At 46.9% G+C, this 17,069-nt stretch overlaps 1 protein-coding gene across 5 annotated transcripts in view; it reads left to right on the forward strand.

Annotated features, from left to right (window-relative positions):
- Positions 1-17,069, forward strand: part of STRBP (spermatid perinuclear RNA binding protein) — a 1,497,608-nt gene that overhangs the window by 81,820 nt on the left and 1,398,719 nt on the right. For 4 of the 5 annotated variants that reach the window (XM_069609636.1, XM_069609639.1, XM_069609635.1 and 1 more), the window contains exon 2: positions 5,694-5,845. The exons of the other annotated variant lie outside the window; for it this stretch is intronic. In XM_069609636.1, the coding sequence (XP_069465737.1) occupies positions 5,843-5,845 (3 nt within the window). In that variant the 5' untranslated portion in view covers positions 5,694-5,842. The remainder of the gene's footprint in view (positions 1-5,693; positions 5,846-17,069) is intronic. 5 annotated transcript variants of the gene reach the window in all.

A 17,069-nucleotide genomic window follows, 5' to 3' on the forward strand; every position in this document is an offset into this window, starting at 1 on the left:
CAAGGAACTGGCCAGGAAGTGATGGCTTCTGTCTTGGTTGGATCCATAGCCACCCCTTGAGGGTTCAAGACAAACCCCAAGTAACATACCATAGAGACATGGAATATACATTTTTCAGGTTTGGATAGCAATCAATGTTCCCTTAGTCCTTGTAGTACTGCAGATACGTGTTCTTGATGCTGAACTGGGTCGTTGGAATACACCAGGATGTCATCCAAATATACGATAACAAACAGCATATCCGAAAAAACCCTATCCATAAAACGTTGGAAGACCGCTGGGGCATTGGCAAGACCAAAAGGCATAACCAGATACTCGGTGTCCTAAGGGTGTTCGAAAGGCAGTCTTCCATTTGTCGCCTTTTTTTATTCGGACTAAGTGGTAGGCTCCTCTTAAGTCTAACTTGGTGAATATTACGGCACCTCGAAGTGCTTCCAGGATTTCTGATTTCAGCGGTAAGGGATACCGGCCTTTCCGGGTACATTGATTTAATCCTATAAATAGTCCAAACAGGGTCGTAGTTCCTTGGTGTCTTTTTTGGGTACAAAAAAATAAGGATGCTCTTGCTGGGGACTTGGATGGACGGATGGTTCCGTTAGCAAGGTTGGTGTCCAAGTAGTCTCGTAGGACCCTTTTTTCGGATTCCGACAGGATAAAAATTCTGCCAAAGGGAATGATCGCGTTCTCCTCGGTATCAATGGCACAGCCTTCTGGCCTGTGAGGAGGCAGAGATTGCACAATAGCTGAGGAAAAGACATCCGAAATTTGTTGATAGATGTCTGGTACTTGATTTAAATTGGAAACGTTAAGAGAATGATTAGCTTTTCTGTTTTCCATGGATACGACTGGTCGAGTGTCTTGTGAAAGGCAATGTGACAAACAAAACTCTGAGCCCAAAAACAATGAACCGGGGGTCCAATTGATGAATGGATTGTGTGTTTTTTTTTTTTTAACCATGGCATTCCCAGGACCACTGGACAGTGAGCGGCTTTTATGATGTCAAACTGTATGTTTTCTTGATGGTTGTGGATAGAGAGTATGATGTTCCTGGTTTGTTGGCTAATTGGTCCAGAAGATGGATTCCTTTGACTGCCTGTATGATATCCTTGGATTCTCTTGGGAAGTTGCGCTTTAAGGCCCACTCATCATCCATAAACATACCCATAGCTCCACATTTCACCAAGGCCAAGACTGAATGTGATACTCTGGTGGAAGGGGTAAAGGTAACCTGAAGAACCACCAAGTTAGATCTCGATGACGGATCCAGGGTTTGAAGGGTGGAGCTGTCTTTGGGCTCCCGAAACTGGGCTCCGTTCAGGATCGGGAGCTGGCGTTTCCCAAACGCCTTGGTGGAGCTATAGGGCAATTTCTGACTAAGTGTTTGTCCGAAGCACAATACATGCATAAACCACTGTCAAATCTGCGGTTTCTTTCTTGGGCTGACAAAGGGCCTCTCATAGCCACCAGTTGCATAGGTTCTGGCTCAGCAGGAGGAGTTTCCCTGGAAGTAGGAGCGAATGGAGATGTCTTGGGAGGAGAGCTTTGTGACTTCTTCTTCTTCTCAGCCTTTCGTGTATTCTGAAATCGATCTGTAGGGATAGATCCATAAAAGCCTGGAATGAACCTGGACGAGCTATCCTGGCCAGCTCGTCCTTTACCTCTTCATTCAGGCCACAATGGAAAAAAGTAAAGCATGCCTCTGAAGACCAGTCAGCTTCTTTAGCGAGCTGCTTGAATCGGGTAACATAGGACAACATATCCTGGGAACCTTGTTGGAATTCCAGCAACCTATCTTGAGCAGAATAAACCTGGTCTGGGCGATCAAACATCTCCTTGAAGGCTGAAATGAATCCATCATAATTGTCCAAAAAAGGCATCTTCTGCAGAAACCAATGGAGTAGCCCAGGCCAGGGCATTACCAGTAAGATGGGCTATGACAAATCCCACCTTAGCACTGGGGGTGGAAAAATAATATGGTTTAAAGGTGAAGTGTACCAAACATGAATCCAGGAAAGAGCAGAGCTTCTTAGGAGCACCATCCTATTTATCCACAACACCACACGTTGAGGCTGAGTCCTGGGATATAACTAGTTGCTTAAGGGCTGCGTTTTCCGCCTTAAGGTTCTCTACCTCTGTAGATAGTTGTTGTCTTCCTCATAAAAGATCCTGTACAGTAGGATCCATCTCGGGCCTCTTGTCAGGTAGGTGGCATATCAAACGGTCAAAACCTGCTTGTGGGCTCACCTGTGAGAGTTTGGAGTGGTGATTCTTTGTTGATTCAAGCTGCCTGCGCTTCTTGGAGGTGCAGGTCTCGTGGAGGTAAGGACGGTTTTCTTCCGACGCCACTCTGTCGGGAGTAGTTCAATTATCCAATGTGAAGACAGTATTCCCAAGGAAGAGTAGGAGCGAACAGAACAACCGCATAAGTTTGTGGATACAGGAGCCCAGGAATGAGTTGTAGCTGTCCGAAGGCACCGTGACTATTCGTAGGCCTAGGAAGGAGAAGCAGCGGTATGAAGGTAACCGCGGCTATAGGAAGTCAAGGAAGGAGGAGCCATGGTCCGAGGGCAACTGCATTGAGACTGCAGGACACGGCACCGGTCGAACAGTCCAGGAAGGGTGGAACAGGATGGAACCACTTGGGAAGAGATTCCAAGGTAGGTGAACACAAGGACAACAGCGACCAGAACTCGGAAACTGCAAGTGTTGACACGCGCTGTACCGCAGGGGTGGGGCGCTTATCTAGCGGTGTTGGTTTTCCCAGGAGCTAGACCGCGGATCCGAAAGCGCCGTCTGCAATGTTGGGGGGCGTGTGAGGTCACTTTGGTACGATGCCGTATAGACCAGGAAGACCAGAGGGGACAGAAGTGAGGTTACATCACAGCATCACACTGTTTCTCTCTTGCAAAGAGAGAACTGCTCATCAAGCCTAGAGCACACTCTACTCGGGGCACTGGGGCTTCCATAGCATTAATTGCAAATGTTCCCCTAGAGTCCATTTGCAAAGCGGCAACCTGGAGTTCTGTACACACCTTTACAAAACACTATTGACTAGACACTCATTCTAGGTCTGATTCTCAGATGGGACAAGCAGTACTAAGACCTCTTTTCTCTACTGTTCCTTCTCACAACCCACCTCCAGCTCCGGGTACTGCTCGCTAGTCTATGCACAGCATGTGATTGCAAGCAGATTAACAAGCATCAGAAACATTATTCTCTTGTCCATTGCCTCCACCTTCTTTCTTTCCTGGAGGTACCATGGCTGCCAACGACTGGTTTGCTGCATGCTTCCTGGCTGCTGCCGAGACAACAGGCAAGGGCGAGGGCTGAGACCTTAAGCACCTGGGGGCTGAATCTAGAAGCCTGTACTACTACTCCCGGCTGTCCCGCTTGGTTGTCGCTATACTCAGGTTTTTCATTAGTGCCAGGCCTTCCTCCCAGATGTCATCCAGGAAGGAAACAGACATTATTGTACTTCTTAAAGACTTGCGCCGTTGGTATAGGAAGCTTTCTTTCTTGGTCTCCTCTAAGGTTAACTGGACTATGGAGGCTTAAATCAACATACCCGGAAAGACCGGTATCATACGGCAGCCTCTACCATCCAGGCAGCTAACGCCCTAGCCGTCTTGTCCCGATATGACCAGGAAATATGGTTAAAGTTGGGTCCACTTTTGGACTCCCTGCCTGAAGAAAGGAAGGTTGAAGCACTTGAACTCTTTCAGGAAGGGTAAGTGGCTTCGGATCACGCCGTCCCGGTGGCAGTGGACATTGCGGACACGGGTTTCCAGCAGATGGGGAACATGGTGTCCCTGCATCGTCAAGGTTGTTTGAAGGCAACTAAGTTCCGCCTGGACGTTCAAACCAAGGTACTGGATATGCTGTTTCATGGGGAGAACCTCTTTGGAAAGGCGGTGGACGAGTCTTTGCAAACGTTAAAGACTGACACACAGACGGCCCGCTCCTTGGGAACTTTGCAGCAATGACGGCCGTCGTCCTTTAGCTCTTCCGAAGGCAAACCATTAAGATCCTCCAAAGGATATAATACTCCGTACCGACAGCCTCCACGCTCCTCCTCTGAAGAAGCGTACAGGGGTTGCTCTCAATGCAGCAGAGGACAGCATCAGCGCTGCCTACACAGCAGAGCTCTGACCCCCAACTGGTGGGAGGCCGGCTGGCGAAGTTCGTCAGCACGTGGGAGAAGATAACCAAGGACAGATGGGTGCTGGACGCTCTCGGACAGGGGCACACCTTGGAGTTCCAGCGCAGGTGTCCTCGTATCCTGCTGATTTAGCGACAAGAACACAGACCTCAGCTTCTGCAGGAGGTGCAGGCCATATTACAGAAAGGGGCAATAGAACCCGTGCCTCAGCGTCTACTTGGCACTGGAGTATATTACAGATACTTTCTGGTTCAAAAGAAAACAGGGTGGTAGAGCCCGATCCTAGATCTTAGTCATCTCAGCAAGTACTTGAAGTCCCAAAAGTTTTGGATGGTCATGTTGCAACTCGGCCAGCTGGAAGGAGATTTTCTGACGTTGTTGGATCTGGAGGACACCTACTTCAACATCCCCATTCACAAAAAACACTGCAAGTTCCTAAGGTTCGTAGTTCAAGGTCAGCATTACCAGTTCAGGGCTCTGCCTTTCGGCCTAATCGGCTCAAAGGTGTTTACGAAGTGCCTGGCACCGGTGGCGGCACACGTTCGTCTACAAGGCATCCATGCATACCCCTACCTGGACGACTGGCTGGTGTGTTCACGTGCTCTGGCGGGCGAACACACTTCGAAGACTGTACATCTGCTGACGGAGTTGGGTTTCTCTATAAACTATCCAAAGTCCTGCTTGATGCTTTCTCAGGACGCAATGTTTCTAGGTGCCTGACTCAACACAGTGACGGGTTGGTGTCGCCCTCGGAGGAGAGGGTGAGAGACATACAGGGCAAGGTACAGCGCTTGTTGTTGGTGCAGACAGCGACGGTCCGGTCCGTCAAGTCGCTGCTGGAGGAGCCCGAGACTGTACTGTGCTTCAGGATCCCACGCTACCCCAGGCTCAAAACTTAGGGAAGGGAGACCCAGGCTGCTGCATTCTGACATATTATTTGAGAACACTTCTTTCGTTTCTTGAGAACTATCCCACACCATTTTTTTGTATTAGTTGTATGCTTTGGCAATAGGTTTCTTAGTATAGGCCCTTTTTTTTCTTTTTATACGACGCCACGAGGACGTTCTTATTTTTCATTTGATGGTTGACACTTGTTCCCATGTTAGATTTATCTTAGGGGTTTTTCCAATCTGCATACAGCATTCGTTCAATACCCACCCTTGAACTGTGATCACTTTTGGCTGTCTTACTTGTTGCCACCATGAGTTTCCCACACACCCCTTGTTCGAATCTGAAAATGACTGCCCTGGTAGCACTTAGTCTACTCGCTTTACTGGCGGGAGGTGAAAAGGAACAAAACGTCATGTGTGTGTTAATTCTTTGGACTGCTGTCACATCATTGTAGACCCATGATTCCCACCTATAAACTGGGAAATATTCTGGCATGTGAATGTATGAGAAGTATTGATGTTTGCAAAATATAATTACAAATAAATAATTTGCACTGAGTAGACTATTGGTATCTTTGATTAGCAAATTGATGATAAAAGGTGGAGATCTGCTTCTAATTGTGCCTTTTTTCCCTCACTTGTAGGTCTGAAACTCTTGGAGCATTGCAACTTCATGAGCTTCATTTTGGGGAATCAAAAGCTTAAATGGAGACTTTGTAACATTAAGCCCATTGCTAGATAGATCACGGAGGAGGAACACTTGAGGAAAAGCACTGAAATTCTGTAGCTGACAATGGTGGGTAATCGGTCACTTACATTTGGACTGCTCTCATTTATGTGCTGTACACCATATTCTCGGCCGCAAAGATTAAATAACCTTTTGGTTAAACCTTTTAGCTTCTCCTAGCTAAAAACCTTCTGTTTGATTATGGGTGTACAGGGTTAAATGTTTGATGTTGCAAGCTACTAGTCGGCCATAAACACTCACTTGCCACCCCAGTTCCACATATACACACAGCACACCCTTTCTTAATCGCGAACAGTCAATTATCACTAGCCAATGGCTAGTAGCGATTGCACAATTTGCACCCTCACTATGATTTTGGAACCTTTTTTCTTTTAGTAAAGATCAGATTTGCTTGAAACTGGTGACACTTTTTTTTATGCAGTTGAGGTTCATTGGTCTTTCATAGTTCAGAAACGGGGAAAGGTTCTGAGATGCCCGTTTTGTATATGTAGCAGTGCTACTTTGGCATCCCTAAACACATCGATCCATGAATTTTAACTTTTAGGTGGCTGTGATTCTGCAAACATTTACTCAGCTGGACTTTATTCAGTATCACAGATTTGGTGGAGCTATTGTTTATTTACTTGGCAAACCTCTTGATAGTTCCTCACTTAAATGAGAACTGCGACGAGGAGAGCATGACCCAATTACTTGGCAGTAATCTTGATTCAGCTGAAAACATGATTTCCTATTAACAGCACTGTTCAACCCACTTTCCCACCATCATACTAGATGCTCTGTGGTTGCTTGGCATGCACAGGAATTGGAGGGGATTTTAACTGGTGGTATGTTCTTGTTCCGAGGGGAGCTACTGGTTGAACATAAGAATGTAATCCATGGGATTGGGTTTACTTCACCTTCCTCTGTCTTTTTTTTCTGCAAATGGTAGTATTAACTGTCTGTCTCAGGTAACTCTCACTTCACATGAGGACTGTGATGAGAAAGCCATTGACTCTCTAATGAAGATTACAATAAATAAATCTGCCATTAACAAAGATACCCAATACAGATTCATAAGCCATCCACACTTTCGCTGAATCGGGAGCCCTCCCTACAAATGGTTACATGTTAAAAGACCGGTTTCACCTAAGTAATGTATGTGGGCTCGATGAAAAACAGCATTTTCTAATGCACTGCATCTTTAAAAGTGTCCAATGAAAATATCTAGTTGCCACTCACTCAATTCCTGTACCAATAATCAACACAACTGTGTCCTCAGTAGAACATATGCAGTGTCCAATGAATAATAATCAACCATGCACAAAACAATTAACTTTTGTCATTAGGATACGCCATAATTAAACATTTATCTACAAACAAAAATAAACCAGAAACTTCACTTTCAAGTTGCCTGCTTTTAGGTTTCAATCATTGAGCGTTGCAATTTCAATTAACAGGGTGGAAAAACAAAACCTTACTGTAAGCTTTTTCAACTATCCCTGTGATACTTGGATATCCAGATGTTTAAATACAAAAGACAACATTAATTTAATTTCTCCATCCTTTGTCAGAACATTTGAAAGGTCCCTCGTTTGGTCGAACCAATGATCTCAGTCACACTAGTTGCTCTGCTGCCCCATAGGATGACTTGGGGTTGTCATTCTGGACTCTGTCATTCTTGCATTAGGACCCCTTTGTATTGCAGTTGAAGTGAACCTCTGCTTTTGGCCAGTTGTACTTTCACCTTTCCTTCCTGACCGAGATCCCTGGCAAGCCGCCCAGGTTTTCCTTGGTTATTCCACATCTACCTCCCTTGCACCCAAAGAAGCTCCCTTAACAAAATCCTACCACCCCCTTTTGACTCGCACACTTTCTATCCTGTGGAAGACAGCAGACTAACTATAGAGCTGTTAACCTGACATGTCCCGACACAAGGGTCAGGCAGAGGCCGGCAATTGACCAGAATCCCACATACCTGATGGCCCTTTCTCTTCCCCACAGGAATAAAAGGTGGAGCAAGCGAGCACAGTACGAGCAAGGCAGACCACACAACAAGACAGATAATCTACCTCTGCAGTTGAAGAAAAGGAGAAAGGCAGCGAGACTCGAGAGGGTGACGAGGAAAGAAGCTACCTTGCCATTTCTGACCCAAACCCATAAAACCTTCTTGGAGGAGAACGCAAGCCCGCGGACAATACCTCCAATGTGTTGCAGCAGATGTCAACTGTACACAGAGCTTGCCTACACTGATAATACCAAGGGAGACTCCTGCTACCGTGGTACTGGCCTTGACTCCAGAGACCAGGAAAGCCAAGTGCTACATCACAGTGGGTGAGTTGAAGAGGAAACCGATAAGAAACCGAACTGTGTTGAATGAAACCTGCAAAGTGGCAGATTGAGAAGAGTTTAAAGAACTGTGACTTGTAAGGGTAAGGCCAACTGCAGAGGGGACTGCCACCACGTGGGTGCTGACTCGAGAAACGCTGGTAGATCCCGAGTTAATGGAAACTACTGATACCAGAAGGCCATAGGAGAGCCGCCAAGATAGCTGAAAGTGGTCATACAGGGGTCAAGCAAAATCCCTGTACAGTCGAAAGTCTTTGACCAAAGAACTGTAGAGAAAGCAAGGGAAGTGAATCCTACAATCATTGAAAGTAAAAGGGAATTGTGAAGTGGCAAGCGTGAACCCGGCGGAGGAATGCCAGTAAAGAGGGGCGAAGTATGAAGTGTCAAGAAACAGTACGTTGACAAACGTGAACCCGGCAGAGGTTTGTCCGCGGAGAACTGTTTGAAAGGACACTAAAATTTGTGAACAAGAAGAAAAGCCATCGTGAACCCGGCAGCGGGAGGCTAAAGTACGAGAGGGATCTACGCCCGGAAGAGGGGGGATCCAGGAGTGAAAGCAGTCACCCAGCGACACGTGGAATAAAAAGCCAGAGTCAACCCGACGAGAGGGAGGCTGATATTCGAGAAGGGTCTGAGCCCCGGAAGATGGGGATCCAGGCGTGAAGAATCATCACCTGATGTGCAATCCGAAAGAGCTTTTGTTTTTGTGTTATTTGAATCTTCAGATCCACAGAAGCAGGAGAGAAGATCCTGATGTTGATGAGAACTGTTTGGGGGTCTACGCCCAGAAGAGGGGCAGCCAGGGCTAAAGACATCACCCAACGTACATTTGAAACAGAACATTTGTTTATTTTACCAAACCTCGAAGGCAAGAGATTTTTGTTGAAAAAGAGACTTGGCCATCGAGGCTTCTGAGCAGTTAAAACCGGAATTGTTGTTTCATGTTGGCGAAAGTTCAAGGTGTGCTGTGCTCAGACGTCCCACATTTTCCCGTGCTCAAAACGCGGGGAAGGGCGACCCCTGGAAAACTGCATCCTAACTTCTTATTATTTATGAACATTCCTTTCTTTATTGTAAACCCTATCCCACATTCTTTTTATATTTAGTTGTAAGGATTTGGCAGCAGTTTATTTTTTTTATTTTTTCTATTTTTTAGCATTGTCCCTTTTTACTTTGACAAGACGCTACAAGGACTGCCTTATTTTTCATTTGATGCTCAAAGCTTGCTCCCCTCTTAGATTTAGGTTTAGATTAGGAATTTTTCCATCTTCCTTACAGTTTTATAAACACCCATGAACTGTGATAATTTGGTAGGTCTTTACTGTTGCCTCCAGGAGTTCCTTACAATAGGGACACAATGTGTAAGTACCACACTTATGAAATCCTGATACTGGTTCAGCCAATGTAAACCAGTTGCTTGCTTGCTTTGGTGGCTTTCATGAAGCTTGTGCACAGTTTACAGTGAACAGTAGGGGCTTTCTTGAATACTATGGTTGGCTTGTCACCAATATATGATTTGAGACCGTCATCCATTTGAAGCAAATACCAGTGCTGGTTGAGGAATTTGTATATTTGTGAGCTGTTGTTACTATACTGTGTAATGAATCGGATGGTATCCTGTTTTCTTCCTGGTGTTCTTTCTTCCTGAATAGTTCCTCTCTTGATTTCATCCTAGCCTTTCTTTTGGTATTGTGAAGGTCCTTGTCAGTATATCCTCTCTGTTTAAACCTGTTGGTAACTGTCGTGACCTCTGCCTCAGAAACATTTTGTTTTGCTACAGTTCTTTTTGGCTCTTATGATTCACCAACTGGAATGTTTTTGATAACCTGCTTCTTATGACTGCTTTTAGCTAACAGGGTCGAAATAACTTTGGCTGGTTTTCTATATGCGCGAGCAGTGCTCCAGATATGATTTAGCAGTGGGAGTATTTTACTACCTATTTTTTAAACTTGGGAGTAAAATGATTTCTTGGCGTAAAACAGTAAGTGCCATTCCCAATGAGATTATTTAAGAAGTGAGTAAAAATATGTGTTAACTGGTAAATAAACACTTCTTTGCATTATTTATACACATTTATACACATGTTCAGGCAGTAATATCAGTAGTTTCTTCCTCTGGCACTCTGTTTACTGCTGGTTCAACCATATCCATGGAGCTGTGTGGACGTAATCTGGGTTATGGGCAATTTCCTATTTTTGTTGGGGGTATTTTTCCTCCTTATTTTTATTTTTTGGGTGTATTTGCCTATTTTTAGGGAGTGAAAGTGGGCGATACACCCCTTATCTGTAGGGCTGTGTGAGAGTATGTATTTGTTTCTCCTTAATGTAAATGGTTACATCCAAAAAGGCAATTACAGTGTTGCTCAAATGTCCAGTTAGTTCTTACCCAAAGGTGTTCGCATAGAGGAATTCTGTATATTGATCGAATTCTTCTTCCCTTCCATATAAAAAATGTATTGTCGATATATCAACCCCGATTGTTTACGTGTTTGGATAGGGTCTCATGTTGTGATGCAGGTGTTTGCTCGTATTGGGCCACAAAGAATTTTGCTAGTGATGGAGCATAGGCATCACCCATAGCTACAACTCTTATTTCTTGGTAATATTAACAAACACATTGTTTTCATTGTAAACTGCAGTAGGTCTTTTATAGCTGCTAGGTGCAAATAATAAATCGCAGATAATGGGTCAAAATGGTAGCCTAATGATTTTGGTTCTTAGTGATTGTTTCGAATGCCAAAGTTTTGAAAACAAAGCATCGAAAAAATGCATTTTATATTTTTTTAATGGGAGTCCCCCACCCATGTTTTTTTACCCTTTAAAACCTACAACAGTAAAAAAACCATTACCTACAAAAAAATTCATTTTTTCGATGCATTTTTTTTCAAAACTTTGGCATTCCTAACTATATATTCGAAGCAATGCCTGGATACCATGATTTCATAGCCAGGTCGTGATCAACTGACGCATAAAGAGCATTGATGTCAAATGTTGCCAAGTAGAAATTCTCCTGCCATGTAACATGGTTCAATAGCTCGATAATATGTGTGGAGTCTGTGGTGAAGGTTTCGAGTTGTAGCACTATGCGTTGTAGGCATTGGTATACGTAGTTTGCCACTCCGTCTGTAATCTAGAACATCCCACTGAGTCCTGCCCTAACCTCTGGTAGGTGCTCAAATGTTTTATGGCTCTTGGGCAAAAAATAGATTGTGGGTAATGTTGGTACACAAATGCCCTAATAACAATCTGATTATATACCCTATGAATATCGCATATCTGCTTATGTCTGTTCAGTATAAGAGCCCTATGTCTCCAGGTGTCTCTGTCCCATGTTCATTTAATCCGGTCTATTCAGGATCACAATATGGCCTCCCTTATCCGCCTCCTTGATGATTGATTCATCCTATGCCAAGTTATCTAGGACTCTGTATTCCTGATGACTTAATTTTGGAGACGTCAGTCGGTGTTTGGGTACATCAAATAATACTGCCTTGTGAAAGGGAACTCAAGGGAACTCTTATAGCTCACTGTAATAAAGTATTACCATAAAACTTTGAAACCCGAAGCACCTGCCAGTGTTTTATCAAAGCATCTTCTGAGATTTAATGACTTAATTGGATCGATAAACGTGCTACTGGTGTAAATACAAATGTCTGAACCAGGTCTGCCTTAAGCCACTCGATTTATAAGCACTATTTGCCCTTCACTGAAGGCCTGTTAAAAACAAGCATTTGCAAAAGCAACAGTTTTGTCTTGTGTATACTTATTGGGCATTTGCAGGCACTGCTATTAGACCCCCAGGTAGCCGCACCATTTTTCACCTGCTGCCATCAATAGCCAGTTAATACAACTGGAACAGTGCCTAGCAAGTGCCTTATCCCATGCCTACACTAAGGCCCAAACTGTTGGCATTGCCAATACTTGCTTTTATATTGTCCTAGTTCCTGGCTGTCGGCCCCCCTCTGGTGTCAGCAGTGAGCAGCACATGTCCAATCAGCAAATTGGTTGGTTGCCATGCCAGGGATCAAAATTGGGATTTGTTGACCAGGAGCAAAAATGAGCTCCTGGGTATCTGGCATAACCAGTCGGGCAGGAGCTACCTCTGGGGAACCAGGAGCTAGTACAGACTGCACAACAAATCTAACTTTGCACAACATGCAAGCTCTAAATTTGTGTCAATTTTATGTTATCCAATATGCGCTAAATGTCCCTTACGTATATTCTTTATCATCCTTAATATACATCCCCAAACATACATAGTTAATATCACACAGCTAGGTTTGTATGGCACCACTTGTCCCAGGAGTCAAAAGTATCTCCTGGTAGCTGTTGGTTTCAAGCTAACCAGGCTCCCCTTGGCTATAACCAGGAGCCAAATAGCGCCCAACAATTTCAAACCCTGCATGTGATGGGGGCTGCACAGTCCGGCAGGAGCAATGAGTCATCTCTTTAGTTTGCGCTATTAGATGGCAGAGCCACATATAAGCCAAAACAATTGCACTGGAGTACAGATTGGGAGAAATGGCAACTGAGGTGGCACACAAAGCTTGAAGGTGTTGTTTGGCTGTTTGCACACCCATTGACTGCCCATAGCTATGCCAATCCCTATGGCCTCCCCACTCAAAACACCACCTCATAGGAACTTTTCCAGCTTTAATCAAGGTTTACCATTAAACTTTGCTCTCAAAGTGCCTGCCAGTATTTTTTCAAAGCAGTCTTCTCAGAGATAACTTAATTTCAGTTGTAAACACGCTGCTGGTGCGAAGGCATCATGAATCAAGACATCGACAACAGACTTGTAGTTCAAATTAAAATACTTTATTAAATCAAATGTCCGGATGGTATAAGGCTTAACTTGCCCTACGCTAAGGTGGGTTTTCCCTACCTGGATGAAAACTAAGGAAAGTCTGAGTCAAAGAGTTCAATTTAAGTCTGTCTGTGTCCAAAACCTGTACTTGCCCTCACATCTAAAGCTAACCAATGTGTAGGGATGTCAAAACCAAAAGGAATAGTGTTCAACTTAAAGTTCTGAGCTTCTTCAGTTCCCCTTCCCCAAGTATAAGAATGTTCCACGAAAAAGTCTCAACATTACCTTTCTCCAGTTCAAGGTGATACCGTTCAAAACTAATCCTCAGGGTTCCCCTCCCCAAGTTCCAAGCAACACAGTTCACAGAACACAAGAGACCTTGAGGCTTTTCTTCTCAAAGCCACACAATGTAGCTCTTCAAGTCTCAGTGTTCCGTTCCTAAAGACTTTAACTTTATCATCAGAATGCCTGTAGGTTTTCCACATTTTTCAATGGTCATGGGGCAGTTGTCAGATCAAACGGTGCACACATTACAGGTTTACATAAACAGGATCCCTGATGCTTAGCCTCTTGGCTTTGATGTATAGATTCACAATCTTTTGGCGTTTCCTTATTGGCCTCTTGGCTCTGTCATCACTTGTCACACTTCCTTTCCAGTCTTTGTTTTTGTCTCATTGCATTCATTCATAAAAGTTCAGTTGAGGGTGTTTTGCTCTCACCCACCTTCTTATGACTCACTGTCACACTTGTGCTCATTTTGTAATTTGCTTTCACCTGGGCATTTTGGTTATTCACTTTATTTGCTTGGCCCATGAAGGTTTTTATTCCATTCAACACTTAGAATGCTTAATTTCGGGGTTTCACTTAATTCAGTGTTCGATAAGCATTTATGTCACTTATTTGTAAAGTTCCATTCTGTGCGGTATTCAATATGCATTGGTTTCACTGAAGTTTAAAGTTCTATTCGGTTCAGTATTCAATAAGGATTGGTTTCGCTTGATTTTAAAGTTCCATTTACTTGGGTATTTACTATACATTGGTTTTGCTTAATTTCAAAGTTCCATTAATTTCGGTATTCAATATATATCCGTTGGAGCGCACTGGTGTGCAAGCATCCTTCCCGACACTCGCCAGCGCTTCCCTCTACTTCTCCTTCATCGCGTAAGCCGGGAAACTCGTCCTCCTGGAGCTCTGCTCGTCTGCCGCATGACTCTCTCTACACGCCAGCAAGCGGAATGCTTCGTTCCAGCCGTGGACAGCACCCTTGGTTTCTTTGTGCTCTCTTGCAGATCCTGCTGCTGATTCTCTATAACAGAGGCTCCCAGACCTGCAATACTTACACAGCCCACTGGCTGTGCAAGTTTCAGGGCTGTCTGCCGGCGTCCTGTCTCCCCGTCCGGTCCCACCACAGCTGCGTCGTCTGAAGCAAGGTTCCCTGTTGCTCACTGTTCTTCCCCACTGGTCTCTTTATACACCTGCAACCACTTGACCGGCTGCAGGTGTGGATCTCTAATGTGACTTGCCTAACCATAAATTCTCCAGCATGGGGTCTGGCATGGATTCACATGCTCATGAATATTCCCCGTCGTCAGGCTGGGAATCCTCGGTAAAGAAAAAACCAGTATCAGTTTCGTTTCTGATCTGTCTTTCGTAGTAACCAATCACTGATCTCTGCGTCATACTGACCACAGCCAATGACTGCCCTCTACCTAAGCCCCGCCTCTGGCAGCCATCTTCAGATTTTTACCGCACGTTCAAGTGTTGGGATCCTCGTGCTATTGCTCTCGAGCGTTAGTGCTATTTTTTCACGTTTTTTCGGTCAAAAAGAGCCTCAAGCTCCACCGACTCTTCATCCGATCAACGGGGACCCGTGTCGGATTCGTCTACGCCCCTCAAGGGTGAAGATTTCGTCGAGCTACGCTTTTGGAGGACTCCAGAAGTTTCTCAGGCCCATCTCGGACATGGCCCAGGAGAAGGGAAGCTCGACACCCGGAAAGCTGTTCAGGGTCTGCCCTGGATGCCAGCTGCAGAATGTCTTTAAGGAGGACGAATACTCCTTTTGTCTTTACTGCCTACATGAGGACAAGACGCACGTGGAGAAGGACTGTGCGTTTTGCGGCAACATGTCGGAGCGGACCATGAAGGACCGCCATCAACGTCTCGCCAACTGGCTGGAAGGGAAGATCCCGTCAGGCGAGAAGAAGAGGAAGAAATCCGAGCGGTCTTCTAAGACCTTTGAGGACGCCCCGGCGACGGGGGTCCAACACAAGGCCAAGCACCGCGAGTCCGCTGGCACCGGGAGCGCCGAACGGTCGGGCTCTACGGGCGCCAGGCAGGGCGCATCCTCCCCGGCACCATCAACCACGAGCCAACGCTCTGGTTCGGGTAAGAGGAAGGCAGAGCACCCGGCGAAGCTCCTGGAGAGGCCCCGGTCGAGCTCGAAGGCCCCATCGGAGGGGGAGCGAGGCAGTGTCCCCCCCCCCAAGGAGAAGGCGGTGAGCGCACCTAGGGTGGTGAAAGCCTTAATCCATCCGGCCAAGGCCTCTATCGAGACAGTCGCAGCGGCCCTGGCTCAGCCTGTGGAGGCTACACCAGTGGTGGCGACCTCGGGGCTCAGAGTATCCCTGCCACCGCGGAGGGAGTCCTCTTTTATGCCCATCGACAGGACCCCCGTGAAACCTCCGGCGGAGAAGAAAAAGGGGGGGCAGGAGGTCGTCGTGGATTCGGCCTCAACCTCTGAGGAAGAGCTGATCGAGGTCTTAAGCCACGGCGTTGGCGTGGAAGAAGACCAGCCCGTCGGGAGGGATCCCGATGCAGGAGACGACGATATCGTCGAGGGTGCCGACGGGGCCCCTGACCGCCCGTCGGACTCCCCTCAACCAGCGCCGCAAGACAACTCGGCGGCCATTTTGTTGGCTATACAGTCCTTATGCTCGGAGATAAGGACGAGACTGCCTTTACCACCAACGGAGGAACCGCTCCCGACGGGGGACCCGTAGCCAGGCCCTTCTGGGAGCCCTCCCCCTAAGAGAAGGATTCACCCTCCACCTCCTTTTCAGCCATCGCGCCCTGTTCAGCCCTCTTCCCCGTCCACGACTCGTGGGGATGATACGGGACTGACACGGCCGCGACGAGTACGGACGACGAGTTTTACGACGAGGATCTGCCGTCGTCACCTCCCACCCGGGCTTCCCCGCCCGACGAGATTGGATCGTTTCACTCCATGATCGCCAGGGCATCCGAGCTCTTCCAGCTCTGCCCGGAGGAGAAGAAGAAGGAAGGTTTCCTTTATCAACGGCGCGAGGCCAAGAGGAAGACGGTCCTCTCCGTCCCTATACTGGACGATATTTGGGATGAGGGCCTCGCCCTCCTCAAGAACCCATCCACGACGCCGGTTAGAAGGGATCGGTACGAGAAGAAGTACCGGGTCCCGGACGCGGCCCCCTTGTGCCTCCGGGCACAGCCGACCCCAGACTCCGTCGTCTCCGCGGCGGCCAGGAAGAAAGCGGGGGGGGGGGAGTGCGGCCTCCACGTCGACTTCCCCGCCGGACGGCGAGGGAAAGAAATTGGATACGATGGGGCGCAGGGTCATCTCGTCTGCAGCGACGACGATTAAGGCGGCCAACGCCTTGGCTATCGTAGCCCGCTACGACAGGGAGCTGTGGTACAAACTGGCCCCCCTGCTGGACTTCCTACCGGACGACAAGAGGGCGGATGCCCTAGAGATCTTGCAGGAAGGTGAGCTGGCGTCGGACCACGCCATTACGATTGCGACGGACATCGCCGACACTGGATTTCGCCAGTTGGGCAACGGCGTGTGCCTTAGGCGGCGTGGATGGCTCAAGGCTACTGACTTCCGTCAAGACGTCCAGACCAGAGTCTTGGACATGCCGTTCGATGGAAACAACCTGTTTGGGAAAACCGTGGATGATTCCCTTCAAGCCATCAAAGCAGACACAGAGAAGGCCCGAGCTCTCGGGGTTCTCCAGCAACGGCGGCCGCCCTTTCGGAGCGGCGGAGGCAAGGGCGCCTCCAAAGGTTCCGGCGGTGGATTTTCCACCTACCCTCAAGCGGCCCGTCCGTCGTCGCAGGAAGCTTACAGGGGACGAGGCAAGTCAGGCAGACCCCGCCGTCGTCGCCA

This window comes from Ambystoma mexicanum, chromosome 8, assembly GCF_040938575.1.
Source record: "Ambystoma mexicanum isolate Mex_15411 chromosome 8, UKY_AmexF1_1, whole genome shotgun sequence".
Taxonomy (NCBI): domain Eukaryota; kingdom Metazoa; phylum Chordata; class Amphibia; order Caudata; family Ambystomatidae; genus Ambystoma; species Ambystoma mexicanum.